This window comes from Diorhabda carinulata, chromosome 12 (assembly GCF_026250575.1).
Source record: "Diorhabda carinulata isolate Delta chromosome 12, icDioCari1.1, whole genome shotgun sequence".
NCBI classification, from domain to species: Eukaryota; Metazoa; Arthropoda; class Insecta; order Coleoptera; family Chrysomelidae; genus Diorhabda; species Diorhabda carinulata.
The window spans coordinates 2,675,501-2,698,202 of NC_079471.1; the positions used below are offsets into that span (position 1 = coordinate 2,675,501).

The following is a 22,702-nucleotide window of genomic DNA, read 5'->3' on the forward strand; positions in this document are numbered from 1 at the left end:
GCTGTTACTAATAGTAAACGAAGTAGATAAGTTAGAAGTATACTTCAAAATATTTCGTACGCCAGTGTATGAAAGTCCCACTACAATATTAACCTTGAATCGAGTTATGCCATCTATTATTTGGAAAAACTACTAATTATGCACTAGAAATGTGATTCCTAATCACAGTTGAGTTTAATTGATTTCAATAATTTTCATTTTGCTATTACTAATAATAAACAAAGTAGATAAATTAGGAGTGTCATTAAAAATATTTCATACACCAGTGTATAAAAGCCTACTACAACATTAACGTTGAATCGAGTTGTGCCATCTATTATTTGGAAGAACTACTAATTATGTACTTAAAAATGTGATATTCCTAATAACAGTCGAGTCTAATTGATTCTCTTTCTGTTTTAGAGATTCCATTGAAACAGTTCTAATTTGAAACACCCGTTAGATATATTTTAGAATACTATATAATTTGTTCTGCTAATACAAATGAACGAAATTTTTGCAACGAAGCCCTTGACTCATTATCACTGGTGGATCTAGGGAGCACAGAAAATTATCTTACAGTGGGGGTATCAAATTATTTACTAGATTGAACTTTAAGAACTAGAATTTATAGCATTAACCGTCGGTTTCATAATCCCCTTCTAACTAGCACTTTCTGACTACCTTAAAGTTCAAATTCAAATTTGAAAAATTTAGTCTAAATGTCTATTATGAAACGCGCGACTCAATTTAATGGAAACGTTAAATTTAAAGTTTCGTTTAAATATGTTATGAAGTTTTAAAAAAAAATTCTCAACTAATTACTAAAATAGGGCTAAAAAGAGTGTTTTTGCATTAAAATCTTCCGTACCCCTTGACCCCTGGGTGGTGCCAAATGTATATCCTTGATCCGCCCCTGCTCATCACAGCCGATTATGCACCCTGAATAAATCAACACATTGATGGAACTTAAGAGAATATACTTTTCAAATGAAATTATTTATTTGATTTAAACATAATTACAAACAAATTTTGAGTTGTATTAGATTTGTTTGTTTCTTTTCAATGAACTCTAATAGGTTATAATGTTTCAGTAAAATTGTAGTTGTAGGATTAAAAAAAACTAATTATAAAAAAAATTTAATAAAGACAATAACTATCCACATAATAATATGTATTTGTATTATTGTGAGGTGTAAATCTGAATATGGTAATGTAAGGACTCCAAGAATCCAGGAGTGATTGTAACTTCAACGTAATTAAAACCAATACCTCCTGGTCCAATAACAGGTGTGGCGCTACTGTGACCCAAATCGCTGATCTAAATGAAGAATAAATTCATTTAATTGAATCTTAAATACTTACACTAAATAAATTACTGAAGTTGCTCCAATGGTTCATGATTTTTAACTGAAAAATACAATTAGACCGAAACTACTCAAACAGCTGACAGATTTATAGTTTCATAACCTAAAATATTTCTTTTTATTCATGAAGGTAACAAATTCAGTAATATATAATTACAAATTTTCAAAATAAAATATTTGTTCGTGAAGCAACAAATGTATAAATTTGTATTTAAATATTACATTGAACATTAAATACTTACAAGTATGCAAGATATTTTGTTGTCATAAAATCCCACAGATGGAGCTACAATGTGTATCTTTTCATTTATTGTTCCTTTAATTTCGTAGTCCAACTGTTTATCACCCCTAGAAATGTTCGATAGGGTTAAATTATATCGATTATATATGTAGACATATATAATAAAATGAGTTAAAGTATTTTCGTAAGTAAATAACTTGAAGTAACGTCAATATTGATTATTATAATCAGTTTATAACGGACGTGTCATATAATAGACAAAAATATTGAGATTATGATTATGAGAAAATGTTTTCGCATTTCTATTATGACAAATTTTTGAAAATTTAAATGTATGAAATGTTTTCGTCCAATCAACACCAGCTACAGTAGTTGATGTATGAATTTTGATCGTGTGGTAAAATGTTAAGCTGGGTTTGGTTCTTGTTTCTAAGTATATTAACCAATGGCAATACGGGCTTTCTCTCAAGGCGCAACTGCTCCAGCTAAGATGTCACCTTCACACCTTGGGCATCCCGGATGATTTGGAGTGCCGCTGGTACATGGAGGAGGACGAAACTGCAGACCACGTTATCTGTGAGTCATACAAGCGCGATTTAAACACCTGGGCAAACCCCACAACCTGCCTAACGACTTCAAAGGGTTCAAGCCAAAGCGCCTGATCGGCTTCTCAAAGAACATCGGACTTTGGTGACGCCAACTATGGCAATACAGAAAAAGTTATGTTAATAATGGGATACAATTCTCATGGTTGTAATCTGCGTTGCTTGAGCTCTGAAACACTTCGACCCACCTCATGACAAAGGTCGTCGTGTACATCTGTTTGCGTTTGGTACGTTCGTCCCATTATTTTCCATAATATCGTCCATAAATACTGGATTACAAACAAAAACACGAAAATATCACGAAAACAAGAAGCAGTACACACGTCAAAAGGAATAAAAACATTTTTAGGTTAACGGTAGCAACGTCAAGTTTATGAATAGGATGTAAAATTTACTGGGAACGTCAAACGTCAACAACAAACAGGAAGTGAAGTATATGATCGGCCTTAAATCTAAAACTTGTAAAGTTTTCTTGTTTGTCCACCACTATCTGAATCAGTCTCGAATTTCCTCTTTGATACATAATCTGCAACTGAAAGTGACATTCCTTTGTCTAGAATCAGTTTCCGGTGTTTCCCGTCATTAAATATTATTACATTTCAATTGAATACTGAAGAATAAGCAGAGGTTAATCGATTTATTGACAATTCCCAAATTACCAGTATCTAAATGTTCATGGCAACTTCACTTAGATGTAGTTACACTTTTCTACCCACCAAAAGGTGGAGCGACAACCTTGAAGCAGGATAGGAGGCAAGGATGTCGGCGCACGCCTAATACGAAGAAAAAGAAGAAGAAGGTTGATAACAACCATTGGTTTGATCGGTTACATCAGCTGATCGATTGCTGATTGATTTATTAACCTAACTTTTATGTTTTTCGTGGTTAATATCACATTACTGACTTTGGTTTAATTTACTGGAGGATTGGTAGCCAAACAAAAGAGAAGAAGGTAAGTTTTGGTTAATACGTGGTGCTATTTCTTTAAAATATTGCGTACTAAAAATCTAGCACGTTCTTATATACTATATATATATATATATAAAAAACTAGCAAAACTAAAATAAGAAGTAGAGTACATGAATTCCAGCAAAAGAAATCTTGGTCGGATTTTTGTGGTGTAGTTTGCATTAAACTAACACACTTGAACGCTATTGAAATTATAAAAAACGATAAGTCTTGCTTTGAAACAGCATATTTCTATTTTTGATCTGATGAATAATTTAAAAAAAATATATAGTTATAGTCAAAAGTTTACAGTGGGTATATTTCTATGCACGCAAGTGTAAATATTTGAAATAGACTTTTTACTTGCCGTGTCGTTGCCTCAAATAATGTCCAATATAAAAAAAAATCTTACGGTTTCGTTTGATCAGGGCAATCGACTACACTGTCACTTCTTGCGGTATAAAGTTCGGTACATAGCAGAAAAATTATTATAAAATGCTTAAACATTTTCGTTTATAATTATAACTATTATTACTTGTGTGAAACAATATATGATTTCCCGATATTAGCGAGCCTTTTTATACAAAGTTGATGATTACACAGTTTCGTTGATAACGTAAACGACTGATAACAGTATATTGACAAGAAATCAAATTCAATGCATTGAAAATTATAACAAATATAATCTACATTTTCATAAATACCGTAGTCGTAGTTTGGGCCAAATATAATTATAATGTTAAAGTGGAATGTTGAAATTTTCTGTCTTTGTAAGATAGAGGTTCAATGTATCTTGTTTTGTTTGTATTTATAAATGTTTTCTTCAAAAATATTTAATTTCAATGTTTTAACAAACTAATCCATTTATCTCACTGACGCTTCAACATTTCGAGCTTTCGAGTCTAGGTTAGGGGAGTGAGATTCGTATATGTTGCACTGTCATGATGGAAGAACCAGTTTTTTGTTTGTTGCAAATTGGGTCTTCATTGTCAAGCACCATTGTGCAATATTCTTTACCTAACCTAACCTAACCTAACTTAACCTAACCTAATCTAATCAAACCTGACATTTGACGTTTCCTATCGAGTGGACTGTGGCTTTGATTCTGGGTCACAACAATCTGGATTAGTTTCAAGCAGCTCTCTTTTATTTCTCATTGTCTCTCAGAGCCTTACGAACAAACTTTGATTCACATTTTTCGTTAAAATTGTGTGAATACGGCTCTAATAAAACCAATTATTTACTGATAATCATTTTTAACGAGTAGAAACTAAATTTCAAAGCTGCACGTTGTTCAAGTTCATTGTGATGATCAAAACTAGTTTTTTAGAAGTAACTGAAAGTTATTTTGGTAATTATACACTTTCACGGTCACCTGGTTTTTTGGCTCTAGAAAATCGAAAAATGGATCGATTTTAATGATAATTTATCTATTTTTCGATTTTTAATGGTCCAAAAACTATTAACATTGAAGAATATAGTACGAAACTAGTATAGTACCGTTATTTTTGTTTATTAATTATAAGATAACTCCATTTTTGTTTACTTATTTCGATATATGATAAAAGAAAGACCAAAAGTGGTTAAAAGGCAACTGGAGTATAAATTCGCGTTGACGACTGATTTTATGTCAAAAATAAAATTCGAACGAAAAGTTAAAAAGTTTGTGTAGGCGTAGAAGGTTTCTGTTACTTCGGAGAAAGCTTAAAAAATGAAGAAAGTAGCATCAAGATGTGATAATCTAAAAAGCTTTTAATGCTATGTAAATTCATCATTATTTTCTTAAATTCATAAAATAGCAAAGCTTTCGAATTGTTTATTTGCAAAGATTGGTTTTAAAAATTAATTATAGATCAAAAAACACTTATAAATATCCATTTATTGTGTCCCAAACGTTGTCTTAATGATTACGATCAATTATTCATTCATTCAAAATAAAAACAACATTAGTAATCGATAAGGTTTTTTTTTGGATAAAGAGGTATGGCATTAATTTTTAGGAACAAGGTTCCATATAGTACTTCAAAAAACATATTTGTTCAAGCTTAGATATCATTAAATCAATTGTTTATTAGCTGTCCGACATAAGTGTTTACATTCCTAATTTTATTAACAATTCATTTTATCGTTTTTTGTGTTTAAATTGCTGTAATTATTGCGACTGATTTGGGACAAATCCACTAACTCCTGTGGACGGTGCGTTTATTAATACCATTTGTTTTCTCTAATTTCTAGGGATGTGTATCGATGGTTCGATGTTATCAAAACATCGATGGTTTCACGAAAACATCGATCTTTTTTCAATCGATGATTTTCTTTCGATGTTTTGCAGATGTCGATGGTTTTAAATAAACATCGATGTTTTGCCTCTCAGAGGATATGGCTGCGAAACTTATTTTTCTGCATGAATTAGATGACAAATTTTGGGAAATTTAATACCCTTATATTTTTATTTTAAAAATTAATTTCAGTATTTTATTTGACAATAAATTTTAGAGAATCAAAAACTTGTATTTACCTATCAGCTATTACGCAAAATCAGTTAATTTACAAACAGAAAAATCAGTTAATTTACAACGTTTGTTTCATTAAAATATGATCCGAATTGTTTTTTTATTCATTTCTTGTTCTTTTAGGAAAACATCGATGTTTCAAAACATCGATGATTTTCTTCCGATGGTTATCAACAATCGATGTTCACCAATTTAAAAAATATCGATGGCAAACATCGATGGTTTCGTGAAACCATCGATCTTTTTTCAATCGATGATTTTCTTTCGATGTTTTGCAGTTATCGATGGTTTTAAATAAACATCGATGTTTCGGTAATTGCAATAATTCCTAGTTGTTGAAAAGCTACTTCAATTAATAAATTTTAAATTAGCCAAGACTAATTATTTCATTATTTGAATATTCTCCCAAGCAGGTCTGATTTTAACTCTCTCAGAAATCGCCTCTAAAGGATATGGCTGCGAAATTTATTTTTCTGCATGAACTAGATGACAAATTTTAGAAAATTTTTTATTTCAAAGTGTTTATCTTTTTAATAAAGTTTGTTTTGAAGCTAATAACCTTGTTTTTCTCCTAATTATTTTTGTGTTATAATGAGTGAAAAATTACAGATGATTTTTATTAGGTAATACAGCTAAATACACATTAAAAATAACTGGGTTTCGTTTTCGACTTAATTTAAAAATTAATTTCAGTATTTCATTTACCAATTATTCTTAGATAATCAAAAACTTGTATTTACCTATCAGCTATTACTCAAAATCAGTTAATTTACAACGTTTGTTTCATTAAAATATGATCCGAATTGTTTTTTTATTCATTTCTTGTTCTTTTAGGAAAACATCGATGTTTCAAAACATCGATGATTTTCTTCCGATGGTTATCAACAATCGATGTTCACTAATTTAAAAAATATCGATGGCAAACATCGATGGTTTCGTGAAACCATCGATCTTTTTTCAATCGATGATTTTCTTTCGATGTTTTGCAGTTATCGATGGTTTTAAATAAACATCGATGTTTCGGTAATTGCAATAATTCCTAGTTGTTGAAAAGCTACTTCAATTAATAAATTTTAAATTAGCCAAGACTAATTATTTCATTATTTGAATATTCTCCCAAGCAGGTCTGATTTTAACTCTCTCAGAAATCGCCTCTAAAGGATATGTCTGCGAAATTTATTTTTCTGCATGAACTAGATGACAAATTTTAGAAAATTTTTTATTTCAAAGTGTTTATCTTTTTAATAAAGTTTGTTTTGAAGCTAATAACCTTGTTTTTCTCCTAATTATTTTTGTGTTATAATGAGTGAAAAATTAGAGATGATTTTTATTAGGTAATTCAGCTAAATACACATTAAAAATAACTGGGTTTCGTTTTCGACTTTAAAAATTAATTTCAATATTTTATTTACCAATTATTTTTAAATAATCAAAAACTTGTATTTACCTATCAGCTATTACTCAAAATAAGTTAATTTACAACGTTTGTTTCATTAAAATATGATCCGAATTGTTTTTTATTCATTTTTTGTTCTTTTAGGAAAACATCGATGTTTTAAAACATCGATGATTTTCTTCCGATGATTATCAACAATCGATGTTCACTAAATGAAAAAATATCGATGGCAAACATCGATGTAGAATGTTGTTGACATTTTTCTTATAGATTTCCAATTTTTGGTACAAGTTTCGTAAATTGACTCTAAGCCGCTTTAACAAAAGCTTTTCCCTTCTTTCTATCGCATTTTTTTTGGTTTTCTGTATTATCCAATCGGTATAACTGTCTCAACATGTCGACATATATCGTAAATTATTTGTCTTGCTTTTTCCATACATACAAAGTGATTAAACACGAACGATTTTTTGATTTTGTTCATAAATCTTTTAGATTTTCAATACTTGAATCTAAACTTTTCCCATAGTCCATTATCAATTAAATATAATTTAATGGTCCTTCGAGCCGAATTTACTGGCATGTTGTTGTAGGTGAAGATAATAATTTTCCTAAAAATCTATCTCAAAATATATAAAACATCATTTATTTATGGAAAAACTTTATTTTCTTCTAGTATTTTTTCACCAAATTTTACTAGTAATTTCGATTCTAATCATCATAATTTTATTAAGAATTTCATTCGTCGAGAATTGTTGGTAATTGTCTCTGCTATTGTTAAGATTTTTTAATCAAAGCTGTCACTCTAATTACCATACCGTGTTAAAAGTAAAACAAGATATTGTGTACAAGATTAATTCGCGTATAAACATTTTTCTTTCGCATAATAATAATATCTGGAATTGATCTTTCTTCAGTCACGTAGAAAATTACTTCACAATTGCATAAATATGTAAGAAGGATATTAAGAATTGTTTGATTTTTCTCTTATCTTTTTGAATCATTAGATTCTGTAATATATAGAACAATACCGAAATAATTAAAAGGATATGTGCAATTGCAAGAATGAATTTTTCATATAAATGATGGTGATTGTCGAAACGATCAATAGTCACAAATATATCATCAACATGGATACAATGGTATGTATTCTCTTGTTTAATATGTTTCTGTTGTTATGTTTTGTAAGTCCAAGAGTTTCACCAACCTTTTTTATAACAAAATGAAATCCGACATCGCTAATTCCTTTTTGTTGTTGTGTCTGAGATTTTTTTTCGAAATTAAAGTATACTCAGCTCTGTTTTTACGATTTTCTTTCTAACTCAGTATTATAAAGAAGTTGACATGACGATGGACTTTTTCTTAACTAACTCTTTGCTAATTTCATAAATGGTTGTCCATTTCCAGGTCCCTATTGCGAATGTACCAAGGGGTATTTACTACGTTCCTCACTGTTTTATTTTGGAATATTTAGTGTTTAGTTTAGTGTTTAGTGCTAAGTTTTTAACTTTGGTACATTCCCACAGTTGGTTACCATAAGTAACCATTCTAATTAACCAGTACATTTTACTATTTATCAGTCCAAGTTGTTTTCTTTTCTTTTTAATATGAATAGACTTTGTAATTTCACAATACTTCCTTCCAAACAACATTGGCTGTGCGTCGACCCTTTGGTTCAATCTCTACCTTGGCATTTTTGAATGATTTCCCACGTGATAAGGCTATATACAACTCTGTAGCTATATTAGAACCTGAGATATAGATCTTTGAATGTAGAAAAATTGCCAAAAACCTACAAAAATCCATAACTCCACATTGAATGTCCGCGCCTAGCTCCTCTCCAACTCAACCGATTTAAATGGTCAAAAACTCAAAACAAAGAGGATGTTTCAGCGAGTGTTCTTAAACCAAAACGAACTCTGTAGCTATATTAGAACCTGAGATATAGATCTTTGAATGTAGAAAAATTACCAAAAACCTACAAAAATCCATAACTCCACATTGAATGTCCGCGCCTAGCTCCTCTCCAACTCAACCGATTTAAGTGTTCAAAAACTCAAAAGAAAGAAGGTGTTTCAACGAGTGTTTTTAAAGCAAAACGAGCTCTGTAGCTATATTAGAACCTGAGATATAGATCTTTGAATGTAGAAAAATTACCAAAAACCTACAAAAATCTATAACTCCACATTGAATGTCCGCGCCTAGCTCCTCTCCAACTCAACCGATTTAAGTGTTCAAAAACTCAAAAGAAAGAAGGTGTTTCAACGAGTGTTCTTAAATCAAAACGAAGTCTCTATCTTGAATAAAACCTGAGATATTGAGGATAGAACGTGTTTATGTGAAAAACTCCCATAAGTAATGTATAGGGGGAAATCGCATTTGAGTATAACTTGAGAATGGTGAAAATTAGATGAAATCCGATGGTTGATGGCTGATCTGTGCATCAATACCTTTCATTGAAAAAAAAAATTAAGCAAAACGGTTGGGTAGAACGCCTGAACGGACTCTGAATGGAAATCATCAATTTTTTTAATATATAAGATTATTAATGCATCTAAATGTTCTTGATTTTGTGTCTCTTCTGTTTTAAAATTGGTTTTTTTATTAATTTTTGGAAGAAAGTTAAAATTTGACGTTCCGAATTTTCTTCAAGTCCATCAAAATATATTTTAAGTCTTTATCAATGTTTGTTAGAAAATTGACGTAAACTTAATGACTAATGACGTTTGAAGGTTGGTTTTATTTGACTTATACCCAAAATAACGTCTATTATGTTAATTATTTTGAAAATAAAACAAATACATTGAAAATTTTATTTGTAAAAAATAAAAATAAATTTGATGACCCCGACGTGATTTGAACACGCAACCTTCTGATCTGGAGTCAGACGCGCTACCGTTGCGCCACGGAGTCCATATCAAAACTATTACAAAACACGTATTTAATTATCTTAAATACTATATTTTTATAACAAAATTTTAACACAAAACATCAAATCAAAATTAATTTACTTCGGGTAGTTTATTTAAGTAGAATAAACACTATTTGTTTAATGTAGAAATCTTATTAAATAATTTTTCTAAGGTTTTCTGGATTTTCGTAATGTTATTTGTTGTATCAAGTTGCCAGTATCCTAAATCTCGGGAAAACAATTACCCGAAGTTTCCAAATTACAGAGAAACCAAAATTGTGAAGCAAGAAAGTAACATAGGACTCCCAAATTACAATTTCTCGTAAGTAAACTGTTGATAATTATAATATACAATTCTTCTTTTTCTTAGTTCGAATTTGTGCCATGTTAAATTTAGCACAATAGACATTTGAAATGTTTTATCTTTATATTACGTATTCGAATCAAAGTATTAAATGAATTTCGTTCTATTATTTCCAAAAGTCATCCTCCAAATGTTAATCGAATCTAACAACAATCATTGACACTTTTTATACGATTTTGTAGTTATGAAACAAGCGATGGATCTCGAAGAGAAGAAGCGGCAGTACTCAAAGATACCGGTAATAAAAAAGAAGCGGTACTGGCTGTTAGCGGTTCATATACTTACGTAGGTACAGACGGTGTGACTTATAAAATTACCTACGTTGCCGACGAGAATGGTTACAGGGCCTCCGGAGAACATTTGCCAACAAATAAACAATAGTACAGTTTATGTCAAATTTTATTTATTTTTATTAAGTAATAAAGAGTTGAGCAAATAAGGAGCTGCTTATATAATTAATGTTCAGTTTTGGCATAACCCTTTTCTCATCTTCGATTTTAATAGGAATGAAAATAGAATGGGTAGTAAAAATATTCTCCAGGCACAATCAATCTACTCACATCATTATTACGTGATTATTGAAATCTCTTCATAGTCATAAACGTCTGTAGAAGCCTTAAAAGCCAAGACTCAAATCTAATGAATGATTATTTAACAAACCAACGTTTCACGTTTGATTAATTATATTATCCTCATGATATTTTCACAAAAGATTATATAAGAAAGAATGTTACCTCACGTGCGTTCTTTAAGATTCAATTTTTTATATTTTTGCTCACAATTACAAAATCTTATAGGTTAACTTGAGACAATCGCGTCCCGTACATTATCCTCTATCATACAAAATAAACCAGTTTGAACTAGTATCGGTACAGATAAAGTTTCAAGAAAAACTAGCTTCTAAAATTAGTGAGCTTAAACATTTGGATGTGAATAATTTGACTGGGAAACTGGGAAAAGTTGGACAATATAACTGATGAAATGTTCGTTCCACTGGAACAGTCCATCTTTTGATTTGGATATCTGTGATAATAAACTGGACTGTTCCTTTGGTTAATCAAATATAAGTTATGAATTCCTTCATATTCCACATAAAAAAATATTTTCTGTGTTTCTAAAATTCCGTTGAAACAGTTCTAATTGGTGTGTCGTTAACCTCAAATAACGATCATCTACTACCCAAGTTACCCTTGTCCGAGTCTTCTGGTTAGCTGTCCAGTTTCTTGGTGCTTTGTTGAACTCCAATTACCCCGGCGACGTATCTTTGACTGCGGCCATTTTGTACGAGCGCGATGATTCTAGCGACTTCTTCATTCGACACATGTCTTGTTAAACGTTGAGGCACATCCATTATTAACAAAATAAATTCAAATTTTCACTATACAATAACACAATTTACCTAGAAAGTTCTCGATCTGAATGCATTCTCCAAGACAGAAATGATTTACTCGAGTATTTTTGCTTCCAAAAAAATTTGTAAGAAATTGGAATATTTTTTGGTCCACGATAAAAAACCAGAAATATCTATTGAGTTGATAGATATACAGATTGTCCCAAAAAACTATAATTAAGTATTAAAAATATCCTAAAATACCAGTGATGCGATAATTTTTGTGGGGTGTATATTACTTTCATAAAAACGTCAAATTTTTACTTGTCTTTAAAAAAGGTCTAAGAAAAAAGATATAAAAGAAAATTATTTACTAGATTTTAGTTAGTGATATGTGGTTCGTACGTGTCAGTGCGTAGAAAATATTTTTAAATACTTAAATATAAGTTTCAGTCATCGAGGTGATCAAATTCTTAAAAAATTTTGTCGCTTGAGATTTCACTTTTCCACTTTTGCGACTGGTACCACTAACAGACCTAAATAATTAAATTTGACTCAAATTTTCACTGTAGTAATAAAAGCTAATGTGAAAGCTGCCTAATTCGCAAAATAAATTTAATTACCCATCTTTCATACTACGCGGTTAAGTTGTTTGTCATTTCAATTTAATCAGAAAAAAAATCTTCATTATAACGAGGAGGAACGTTTGTCCTTCCTTTTAGAGGTGTAGGTCACACTTTCATATGAGAAAGAATATACACGATTTAAAGTTAATATTCTTCGTATTAAAGAATGTATTGCTTATAGTTGGGAATGGTAATTTCTTCATCTTGTGAAAGATTACTTAATTTGATTTGGAATTAAACACAAAATTTGTATTTTTTTGTTAATTTTTAGACTAAAAATTGGGGTATCACATACAATGCTACCCAATAGATCTTCCAATTTTATCTTATACACTTCCAGATGTAGTGCTCTTTATTGTATTGAGGCGACAGTACCCGGTAGGATGTTGATACATCCAGCAGATCTATTCTGGTAGTTGTTTTCCAACCAGCTACTTCATTTCCCTTCACCCCGGTGTGTCCCAGAATCTATTGTAGGGTGAATTTATTTTTCTTGCCTAGCTCGTTTAATTTTTGTATGCAATCCCAAACGAGTGCAAATTTTATGATATCGAGGCTTAAAACTCTAATTTTTTTGGTAGGATGGCAATAGTTCTTCTCTAGATTGAACTGGACAAATGTTTTAAAAGCATAGCTGCTTGAAAAATGGTTGGTGTGTTGGTTCCTTACACTCCTATTCCAATTCTGTCTGCTGCTTTAGCAAAACTTTTTCGATACATCATCCCCAGGTATGCCCCAGGTTCGGTCGTTATTTAGGAACGGTTTTTCTTTGACGATTCCCTCTTTGAACAACAAGTAATGTCTGCCACGCTTTTCAGTACTATGTGCGAGATTTAGAATCACTTCTAGCACAAATTTTGCGCATTATTCCATGGCCCCGGTTGCACATATCCAAGTCAGCTTTTGTACCTTTAGGAAATTGTTTCTTGTGGTAATAATTGGCTGATCAATCTGACTTTTGGTTACAGTTGGACCAAGGTTCACTCAACCAAACCTGGGAGTTTGATACCACAAATTACACGACATTAACCTCACTTTATAGCAGTTGAATAAAATGTGAGTAGCTTCTTAAGTTTCGGAAAATTAAGCACTAAATAAGTAAGGACCCAAAAAAATGAAGCTAAGCAATACTACCCACGCTCTTATCAATATCAACAATATGAAAACTTTTATAGGATAGCTGTATGCTGTAATTTGTCAAGTGGATTGTATTTTTTATGGAATAGCTCTTGCCTTAAATCAATCATATGCATCTGGCTTATACAACGAAGTTCGTGTCGAGTATACACGACTTCAGAGAGAATATAGACTAAGAAATGGCTTTGGTACGGACATGTGATAAGGATGAATCAGAACAGATGGCCGAAGAAATAGAATAGGAGACGAGGAAGAGCCTCATGGACCTGGAAGGATAATCTTCTTCTTCAAGTACCATACACTTTGCAGCCTGTAGGTGTTCTCTTGTGTCCCTCTTCTTCTGCACTACGAAGACAGGAATGTTGTTTACGCCCTGATCCTCTTCTTCTGTCGATCTTTTCCGTCAGTATGAGCTTGAGAGTTGAGTATCTCAGTCCTCGCAGGATACTTTTCGTTGTTTAATTACCGCGACCAGTTCTCTCTCTAGTCAGTACTTCTTTTCGTAATGTGATCGGTCCATGGGATCCGTAGAAGTCTACATTTCCATTGCTTCTATTCTGTTTAAGGATCTCACACCATACAAAAGGATTGTCCAAATATAACATTTTATCACCCTCAATCTAACGCTTAGGGGGACTTCTCGCCGGATTAAGAAGTTATTAAACTTTGTAAAAGCTGTTTTTGCAATTGCTATCCATTTGATGGATAGCAATTGCAAAAACAGCAGCATTGTTGTCTGCTTATGAACATTGGTTTGATTTTATGCGCGTTTATTGTGAGGTCGTATTCGGTTACAATTTCGTTGATAGAATTGACTAGTTCTTGTAGATTTTCTGATGGTGTTCCGCTAGTTCTCAGTTCCGCTGTTTGATCTGCAAACAGCTTTTGTTTAGCTCGAAGGAAATAACTGAATAAAATATGGAAGACAGAGACATATCCACGAAAACGAATGGATAGGAACACTCTGTATATATATATTATATATTTACGACTTTTGTTTATCCAATATTCATATTATAAGACGTAGAAAATGTTTTTTTAGTTATGGTCATTCCAAATATTAAAATAATAGGAATGAGTGTCCATCATTTGTTACAATAGAGAAACGTTTCGAAATTATTTTCGTAATTACTTAATAAACTTCGTCGGGTTTCTTTAAAACACGCTACCACGTGATAAAATGATAAATAGTTGGCAATAAAAGATTAATTGATTATTTTGCAACGGCTTTTTATGGACGACTGAAATTTATAGCTTCTAATAGTAAAAGTTTTCACAAAGAACAGATTTATTAATTATATACTTATTTATTGATTACGACAAATATTCATAGGATTTATGATGAAGAATTTAACTAAATTTTCAATTTCAGGACTTAATGTTATGAAATATTCGTCCAAGTGTTTCGTAGCATTTCGCTACATTGTACCACTAAAGAAAAAATATCTGCAAAGAAGCTCAAGAATAATAGGTGAAGCTTTTGTAGATCAAAGATAAAATCGTCAGAAATGAAAGAAAAAGTTTTTATAAACGCCAAAGCAAAAATCTGGAATCTCTTCTTAATATAGCAACCGATGATGTTTATTGTAGAATTCTACACGATCTAAGAAAGTGATCCAGTGATTCAGTGAAAGTTAACATCAAAATTTTGACCGCTAAGCGATATATTTTAGATTAGATTTTCAAAATTCCGAATTTCGCAAATAACTCGAAATCTATGCTAAATTCCGGAAAAAGTAAAAGAATCAAAAATGTAGTTTAAGAAATTTTCTATAAAAAAGGTTTTTTGTAATTTTTCCCTAAGAGCTGTCATTTCTTTGAAAAATGCTCTCAAACTTTGGGGTCGCATCTTACTAAAAAGTTTTCGCGCCACGTAGAGTTTGAGGGAAATTACGTCCCCGGTTGAAGATGAATCTGCTGTATCTTCTCGGAAACTCAACATTTCGGGACTGAAGAAAATGCATTTTAATCGTTAGAGTCTCTACTTTTCAACTGCATCTGCAAAAAAATTCAGAATTGTAAAATTTTCTTGGGAAACAACACGAACGGGATTGTTTTTTGCTGGTTGCCTGGGTGAACTTAAAACACATGGGTCTGTGACTCTGATACACCCAGCAGCGAACTCTGTTAGTTGTTAGGTTATGAAAAATCATATTTAAGCTATAATTTCCTGCTCGGCATTTTTTTTTTAAGAAATTTACCTCTAAATTTCAAGTTTTTTTGAGTTATCCGCAAAAAATGCACTGTTGGAAAAATCCAGTAACACGAACACGCTTTTTGTAAGAGTAATTTTGAGATTAGGAAAAAATCACAAGGAATCTTTTTTATAGGAAATTTTTTGAACTACATTTTTGATTTCTTCACTTTTTTCGAAATTCGGTATAGATTCCGAGTTATTTGCAAAATCGATAGAACACTCTCAGAACGAACAACCTAAATCCATAAAATCGGCGACATAACTAATTTCCGTGGGTTTTGGCTCTAATTGGGCTGTACTCACTGGTCTATTATATTTATATCTGTCCCTAACAGGATCGGATTATGTATGGTCCTAACGCCTTTGTCAATCTCGGCTCATTTCAAAGTAATAAAAATCAAATAAATTTCATAAAGTTCAAATTTACTTTGATCACAAATCTTTCTTAGGTGTGTTCATCGATTGCGATAGATCGGTCTTTGAGAAAGCTACTAAGCCAGTCGATAAGTGGACAATCTGTATGATCCTTATTGAATTAATAGATTGGCATATCAAACCCTGTCAAAAGCCACTGCGATTTCTATAGATTCCAAATATTTCTTTGTAGCCGTTATTCCCAAAGTGGTCCAGGTAGACCACGGGAGACTCGACGGAGTATGGCAAATTGGGAGTCCACAATCGTAAGCGGGGGTTTTGTTAGTGAAGAACTAAAGCTTCTCTTATTAATATAGGTTGATAATATTTTAGAAATCTCAGCGACTGTTGCTTGTATAAACTTGCAAATTCAGTGCAACGCGTCGAGTCCTGTCCTGAGTGATTTTCTTAATGAAAAACTGATTCCATCCACAAAAGTTATTTCGGGAGTAACAAATGGAGCCCCTGCTATGATATCGTGGGTTTATATGCCATCTTAACGTAATTATACCAGAGAAACCACCGACAACATCTAGCGACATCGCTTATTTGACCTCAACTTACAATTACATTGGGACAGCCTCAATTTAATAAGAACAAAGTGTGTTATTTCAGCTTTTATTAAGGAAAATATTAGTCGGTATTAGTTTTCAGACTTGTCGTAAGTAAAATGCAGACATACGTTCAACATTTGATTGCCCTGCGTGATAATTTCAAAATCATATTTGAAAAGATTCTGTCGATGGAAATACCATCAGAGATCATAAATCTTTTGACCATTCCGAATAGGAAGTTTTCTAAATAAAATTTGTGATAATTGATTGGTTCTTGTGGTGTAGATTTCGAAAAAGTAAAGTTGGATGGAGTCCAGCTTAGCTTCCTTAAAATCCACTCAAAGTACAACTAATTAAAATTTGATTGAAAATTTTTTTAGTCGATTTTACTATCAAATAATTAATTCTATCAATTCCAACATTTTTTTTCTCGAAAACTGTTGATTCATCGTTGAAATTCATCCACAATGCAACAAGTTTCCATAGATAGATCTTATTTTCACTTTTTTTGAGATTCGGAAATTGGTAGCTGGATTATCTAAAATTTTGAAAGTGGAAATAAAAAAGGGAGTTGGGCTCATAGAAACGTACTCCCGGAATGTAGAAAAATATATTTACTTGGTTGTAAGTTTTGTTATTTAAAAAATAAAAGTATAGAAACGAGGAACACAGCATCGTACCGGGTAAAATCGGGTCAAAAAACAAAAAAAAAAAAACAATGAAAAAAGATGAATAATTGCTCACGGTGTATAAAGGTTAAATTTTTTTTACTACGCTGGAACAAAAATATCATCTACTTCTTGAGGCTACATTTTTTTTTATAAATAGGCACTTCATTAAAATAATTATGTTTGTTAATAGAACACAATAATTTTTTGTGGTGATTACTGTTAATAACTATGCCGGCTTCTTTTAAGTCATACAAACATCAATAATCACGTTTCATAATAATATTATTTCGATAAATTGCATATTAATATGGTTTTTCGAATATTCTCACGAGATTCACTCAATATAGGGTGACCCAATCACATATTTCGACATTGATAAACTTGATTATAATAACGTTAAAGTTTTTCTGAAATATACTGAGTAAACTAAATGGTCATTCCCCCAATAATTTAATCGAATACAGTGTTTTAATTTGTTGTTTTACAACGATAACCAAGGGTTTATCAAATCTATGCATGCAAAAAAATAATAATAATGATACAGCAATACAAACTGAAAATCACAATCCCTGATATCGATTAACAGCAAGATGATTAGTTTAAAAAGAAAGTAGAAGGATTTTTCTATGCTTTATCTAAGGTAGAAACACCTGAATCCGCGAACTGACCAACAAAAGGAGACTTATATGGTGAAATACAAGGATTCAAAACAAAAAATTACAGCATTTTTTACATAATTACAAATTACTTAACATCAACATTAACAACTTAAATTAACAGTTTCACATGTGAAGTACACCAAGAAATTTTGAATAGGTTTGGTTAAATTTTACTCTACAACCCCAGATAATTGAGACATCTTCATCGTCGGTAACAAACCAGACGTTTGAGGAAAGAAATCAAGAAAAAACGGCCGCATTTGGCTGAAAAGAAAATGTTGTTTCATCAAAACAATGGACCAGCTCACAAATCTGTTATTGCAATTGCCAAAATTAATGAATTGGTCGAAGATTTTCCAACAATGAAGAGGTGTTGTAGGTATGTCAAAAACTAAATATATTTCTAAGTATTCCAGTTATTATTGAGTAGATCTTTTGTCTTAGGAATTCGCGTTTAAATTGCTTTCAAAATATTAACGAGAATAATGATAACTCTGTTTAATAACATGGTGTGCAGAAAAGTTAATAATACAAGTGATGATGATAGGAAATGACAGAATGAAATCGTTTAGTAACAGTGCAGTGTTTTCTTACAAGATAAGAGTGGAAGGCAAAGAATATCTAGTATGTTTTAAGGTGTTTTTAAGCATATTTGGTATTACTAGAGGGAGAGTACGATAACTACAAAATAATCTTTTGCTTCAAGGTAAATCACCACACGATAGAAGAGGAAGGCGTAAGGCACGAGAAAATACCGGAGCCTGTAGCCATATCCAGTGATTTAAAGCTCGACAATAACATTCTTCAAGATGAAAAAATCCAAACAGATTGTACCTTCTATAAACACTTTTTGTCAAAGCAATGTAGTCAGGCTGACAAATTCTATGTTATATTAAAACCAAAATCATGTACTGACTTGGAAGAACGTGTTAGTATTGAAACAGAGAAAAATCTTCATCTATGTAAGGCTGACAAATTCTATGAGGTAAAAAGGCAATGTAATCTTAAAACAAAGCAAATGCAAAATTTGCCATTGCCCCACATTCAAACTGGTGATGTTTTTTAGCCAGCCAGCTCTGGTACTATGCTTTTGGAGTGCATGATTTGGCAACTATGTTCGTGCACGATGAAACTGTTGGCAATAATGTTATTTCTTTGTTGTTGCATTATTTTAACAAGACAAATATAAACAACAAAGACTTAGTGGTGTTTAGTGATGGATGCCCGGTGCAAAACAAAAATTATTTGATGGTTAGATTTCTTTACGCCTTGGTTCACATTCGAGGACATTCCCAACTGCCCAACGATCAAGATTTTAGGGAAGAAGACTGCAGAAGTACAGTTTGACTGGGATAGATTAATATCTATTATTAAAGTCAGTAAGAGTGATTGAAATAACTGCTAAAGTAGACTATATACAGACTAAGCAATCTTACACAGATGCCTGGGAAACAATACATCTACGAAACCGGAAGAAGCTTGGTGCCGAACTAACATTAAAGCAACTATATCCAGGTGAGATTCAAATCAAACTGCAGAATCTTACTTGCCTGAAAGTTCCCAAGAATGTCCACTATTATCTCAATCTGCAATTAAACCTTGCTCAGCCCAGCACCTGGAGCTGAAACAGACATCGAAGACAATAGCAGTGACGAAGAAGATTAAACAATGATGCCGATTTTCTTTGTAGTTATTACAACTTAACATTGTTTAAAAAAATCCTCAGTGCCATAGAAATTCCCGTAAAAACAACCATATGTCATATGTCATATGTCATATGTCATATGTCATATGTCATATGTCATATGTCATATGTCATACATAAGAAAAAAACAAATTTAGCAAAACGTTGGACGACATAAAATCTTTTTCCACTTTCCCAAAAAAGTCAAAACTGTGGTGGTTTTTGTAAGAAACGCCTCGATTTATAATAATCGGTTATGGATTTAATAACATATTTTTAGTACACCTTATAATCACAATGCTTTGTACATCATTTCCATTATATAATTTTGTTAACACATTTATTGGAATATTGTGAATTGAAAGGTTATTAATGTGTGCCATGATAGATAGCGTACGACTTACGAAATTGACTAGACCTAACAGATTTACTCGTACATATCACACCATACTAATTATTGAATTTTGAATATGATTTACTGAGGTTTGAAAGTCTATCTAATTGTAATGATTGTCTATAATATTCAAACAATAAAGTGAATTACGAGATAATGAACTGCAGCAAGAGGAAATTGCATCATTTGAAGGGTTTTAATCGATAAGAAAAAACGTTTAGTGCTACATACAATGTAGTCCGAATAAATTTTAACGTTATTATGTACTATGTGAAAAAAAACCGAAACTGGTCGATTTCTATTTTTAAATTGACATTTTACAGTATGAAAAATTATCTCCGACTGCACCCCATCTGAATTATAAGCACCCCCTCGACAATTTCAAATAAAAAAGGGGGTCGTGTGGTACCTTGTGAGAAAGGGATTTTTGTCATCATTTCGGCAACATAAAGTTTTTTTTAAAATTTAGCGCAATCATAAATAATAAAACAAGAGCTCAAAAGGCGGTTTGTGTAATTTTTAATAATAGATACCCTGGTCAACACGGTTCGCAGTCTACAATCAGCAAAATCGAAAAAAAGTTTCGAGAAACCTAACACGTGAAAAATATTGAAAAACCAGGTAAAAATGATGATAAAACAAGGTTTCCTTCACCCCCAGGTGGATTAGAAGACGTGAAACGATCGAATGGTCAACTAGATCGCCCGATTTGACTCCTCTCGAATATTTTAATAGACCAGACAATATCGCCGATTTAAAAATTAGGACGTGAATTCCAAAATCGCCTATGTTATTGTCAAGAAGTGAATGGTGGTCATTTTGAACATTTAATTTAAATGTAAAGGCATATAGACATTATCAAAATATTTTACATCTTAAAAATTAATTTTCTCAAGTATAATTGCACCAAATTTAAAAAATTTCATATTGCTGAACAGAGGACTAAAATCTCTTTCTCACAAGGTGCCACTCGACCCCCTTTCTTATTTAAAATTTTCCAGGGGGTGTTTATAAATCAGAGGGAGAGGGATAATATTGTCAATTTATGAATAAAAATCGATCTGTTTCAGGGGTTTTCCACATAGTACAAAATAAGGTTAAAATTGAATTTATTCCATACATATTGAATGCATTGTATAAAGTAGCAGGTTTAAGAGGGAGGAAGTTATAATTTTCTAAAGGGATACGTTTATAGAAAAATGTTGATACTTTGTACTAAAGAAAAATGCATTTTTTTCTTGGATTTTATGATTTGTTCTGAAACAGCAACAAATTAACATACATAATAACAAACTTGACACTAATAACGTGTATTGCATTGATGACTGCTTGAAGTCGGCGCGGCATACTTTGAATTAAGTTGCGGATCACATTCTTGTCGATGTTATCCCATTCCTGCAACATCAATCTTCTCAGCTCCTGGGTGGTTCTTGGTGCTGGTGTGTGTCTGCTAATCAGTCGTCCCAACTCGTTCCAGACATGTTCTATGGGATTCATGTCTGGGCTGCGAGCTGGCCAGTCAAACCGCCTAATTTCTACCTCATCCAGATACTCCCCGACAATTCTGGCTGTATGTGGTCTCGCATTATCTTGCATGAAAATGCCACGTTCCTCCATAGTCACATGGTCTTCTAGCACCTCCGTAATGTACCTGTGAGAGGTTAGGGAGCCATATTCTATGAAGACCAACTCTGTACGAGCTTGTGTAGTGATTCCCGCCCAAACCATAACTGTCCCACCGCAAAATGGAAGACGCTCGTCAATGAAAACTTCAGCATATCTTTCCCCAGGTCTTCTCCACACTCATCGACGTCCGTCTGACCCTGAGTGAGGCAAAAACGCGACTCTTCTGAGAACAATACTCAGCTCCAGTCATCATCATTCCAACGAACGTGATCTCTGGCAAATGTCAATCTTGTAGTCCGATGCTGGCGTTGCAACGGGGGACCTGTAACCATTCTTCTGCAGCATGAAGGTCCATTCACTAGCAGTAAAACCGCAGTAGCTATTCCGCAAACTTGTGGACACCCAAAAACGGCCATTTCGTTGAATTCTAACTCTTTTTTGTCCAAACCCTGGTCTTGTAGTGATCAGGCCAGTGTCCAGAAAGCACTGATACACCCTTTGCATACCACAAAGACTAGCACCAACAATTCTTGTCACAACAATCGGATCTAAAGGCATTATGGGCCTGTTAAATCACTACAGTTTGCAATCGTTAGGTTTAACACAAAGAATCAACAGTAAACTGGAAAACAGGCAAGGGAAATGCGAATGTTCAATTAGTTGTAATCTAATACATCGAATGACAGCTAATGACAGCTGTCAAGTCTCGGAATAAATTTTCTTTAACGCCTACTTATCCTTATCAATATTGACGCTAAAATTATTCGTAATTTCTGAAGTGATCTCAATTTTTTGCTCGCCAGTGTATATATGAATAGACAAATATGAAAAGAACTCATAAAAACATTTATTATTGATTTGTGAGAAGAAGAAGAAATTGAACTAGATAATATATAGTATATATATTTTTTCTGAATATCATCGGTACTTTATAATAATATCTGGAGTAATTATTTGAATAAATTTCAATTTCAAATAAGTAGGTCTAGTACCATCGTGAGTAAAGTCATCATCTCGTGTCACCTACCTCCGAGGCAATGCACTTTTACATCAGCCTCAACTCTTCAATATTCTACGCATTATATTATT

At 32.3% G+C, this 22,702-nt stretch overlaps 1 protein-coding gene and 1 non-coding gene across 2 annotated transcripts; one reads left to right on the plus strand and one right to left on the minus strand.

Annotated features, from left to right (window-relative positions):
• Positions 1-2,129: 2,129 nt before the first annotated feature.
• On the plus strand, positions 2,130-10,760 carry LOC130900256 (larval cuticle protein 65Ag1-like). The gene is made up of 5 exons (XM_057810761.1): positions 2,130-2,163; positions 2,885-3,008; positions 3,117-3,144; positions 10,131-10,279; positions 10,504-10,760. The coding sequence occupies exons 1-5, from the start codon at positions 2,130-2,132 to the stop codon at positions 10,700-10,702; spliced, it is 534 nt and encodes a 177-aa protein (XP_057666744.1). The 3' UTR covers positions 10,703-10,760.
• On the minus strand, positions 9,888-9,959 carry Trnaw-cca (transfer RNA tryptophan (anticodon CCA)). Its single transcript has one exon. It is a non-coding gene; the product is annotated as a tRNA-Trp (tRNA).
• Positions 10,761-22,702: the final 11,942 nt, after the last annotated feature.